We start from the raw sequence: 2,258 nt of genomic DNA on the forward strand, positions 1-2,258 counted from the left end.
CCCAGGCGGGTCTTGAACCCAAGGGCTCAGGCCCATCCACTCACCTCAGCCTCCCAAAGGTGCGGGATTACAGGCTGAGCCACCGAGCCCGGCAAAAAATTTCATTTCTAAACATAATATAAATACCTGTAAATGACTGACTTCTTACATAGGAGAATGAAAGAGATGTGAATTTTTAAAAAATACCTACAAAAAATCAAAATGAAAGCAAGAGAATGTAACAAATCATATTTCCCAAATTAAATAGAAATAGGATTCTAATATACAGGTTGAGTATCTCTTCTCCAAAATGCTTGGGACCAGAAGTGTTTGGGATTTTAGATTTTGGAATATTTAAATTCCTTACTTGTTGAGCATTCCAAATCTGAAAATCTGAAATTCCAAATGCTCCAATGAGCATTTCCTGTAAACATAATGTCAGTGCTCAAAAATTTTTGGAGCATTTTGGATTTGTGACTTGGATTTGGGATGTTCAACCTGTATCATTATGCTAATTTTTCTTTTTCTTTCTTTCTTTTTTTTCTTGAGTTGGGGTCTCACTGTTGCCCAGGCTGGAGTACAGTGGCACGCTCAAGGCTACTGCAGCCTCAAACTGCTGAGTTCAGGCAATCCTTCCGTCTCAGCCTTCCAAGTACCTGGAACCACAGGCGCACACTATCACGCCCGGCTTATTTTTTGATTTATTGTAGAGATGCGGTCTCACCAAGTTGTCTAGGCTGGTCTCAAACCCCTGAGCTTAGGCAATCCTCTTGCCTCGGCCTCCCAGAGTGCTGGGATTACAGGCTTGAGCTATCTTGCCCAGCTATGCTAATTTTTCTAATTTAATAATATTCATTTACATTTTAGCTATTTTCTTGATTCTTTTATTTAGATTTAGTCAGGAGATTTGTTTGGATTTAAAGTCTCTCACACACATATAAGGGCTTATTTGTCTAATTTTTAGATAAACTTAGTAGTTCCAAGATGAGGGTTGAATCAAATATGACACTTAAAAATTATCTTCTTTTGTTATGGTCATGGTATGAGGGGCAGACATTATTATTTAGCACAGTCAAAAAAGTAAGCCACTGATTTTTGTTATTCTACAGCTATTAAAATACTTTGAAAAATAATGTTTATACTTTCATTTAAGACCCAGGAAAAAAATTTGTCTATAAAATGTACCTTGTAGTTATGCTCTGAAATTGACCTATCTTCCTTTTTTCAGGTTTCCTATGAAGATGTGGATCGCTTAAAAGGATTGGCAGTTATTGAAAACATGAGAGTTCCTCACTTCCTGCAGGACCATGGCCGATATATGGAACACTTAGAGAAGATCATGGAAGTGAATGAACTGACTGACAGGGAACTGAAAGATCTTATATAGTAATTAGTTTTCTTGCAAACATAGCTAAGCTATACCTCTATGTATATTACCAATTAGGTGCAGTTAGCACCAGCAGATTTATAAAAGGAGAATGTTTACTTGAGTTTTCTGAAGAATGGCCTTTAGTATTCAGCTGAATTTTTAGGTTACATACAAACCTTAAGTTATTTCCCTAAAATGTTTCTATAGGCTGCAAGGGGAAGTTGCTCTTGTTTTCCGACTTTCAAGAGAATCAGCTGAAAATACTGCTGAGTGTTTTTGAAGACTCTTGGTGGAATTGAGTGATGAACTTCTGCCTGAGCAGTGAGTGCTGGCCTTGTGCTCCTGCCTGAGTACCAAGGCTGGCCCCAGCTGGAGCCTGGCTGAATTCCACTGTTGTCAGGCTCCAAAGTTATGCTTTATTTGACAAATAATGGTAATTATTCTCCTTAAAAGGTAGTTTTCTGATGATCCAAGAAGCTAGCTATATCAAAGATTTTTTATTTCTTTTATAGGTTAAGTAATTTTAAAGGGAAGGGGAAAGCAGTTGGAAAAATTTTCATTAAGTCCTTTATTTTAACATTGTTTCATCTTATCAGCTTATAGGAACTAAATTAGAAAATTACCTCTTTTTGTCCAGTTATCTCTTAACTATGTTTTCATTTGCTGAAACATATTGTACTTTACATTTTAAGGTCTTTCCCACTACATCCTTTATAGAAATGATAAGTACAAGTTACAAAGAGAATTTTCTGCATAAATCACAATAGTTGGGAAGGGCTACTCACCTTTTTATTAAATTGAATATGTTACAGGCACGGGACAAATAGACTGATGTAGTTAAATGTAGGGACTGGGTAGCACTCACAGTAAACTTGAACCCTGCTCTCAGAAGAGAAATTTCCAGCCATTG

At 36.8% G+C, this 2,258-nt stretch overlaps 1 protein-coding gene across 1 annotated transcript in view; it reads left to right on the forward strand.

The window, feature by feature from the left end:
* The window catches only part of LOC103269574 (uncharacterized protein KIAA0895), a 13,730-nt gene extending 11,675 nt beyond the window's left edge, over positions 1–2,055 (forward strand). Inside the window, exon 5 of the mRNA XM_008067141.1 lies at positions 1,208–2,055. Coding sequence (XP_008065332.1) covers positions 1,208–1,366 — 159 coding nt within the window. The 3' untranslated portion in view covers positions 1,367–2,055. The remainder of the gene's footprint in view (positions 1–1,207) is intronic.
* The last annotated feature ends 203 nt before the right edge of the window (positions 2,056–2,258 follow it).

The sequence above is a fragment of the Carlito syrichta genome, unplaced genomic scaffold, assembly GCF_000164805.1.
Source record: "Carlito syrichta isolate Samal-C Ts95f unplaced genomic scaffold, Tarsius_syrichta-2.0.1 Scaffold309297, whole genome shotgun sequence".
Classification (NCBI taxonomy): Eukaryota; Metazoa; Chordata; class Mammalia; order Primates; family Tarsiidae; genus Carlito; species Carlito syrichta.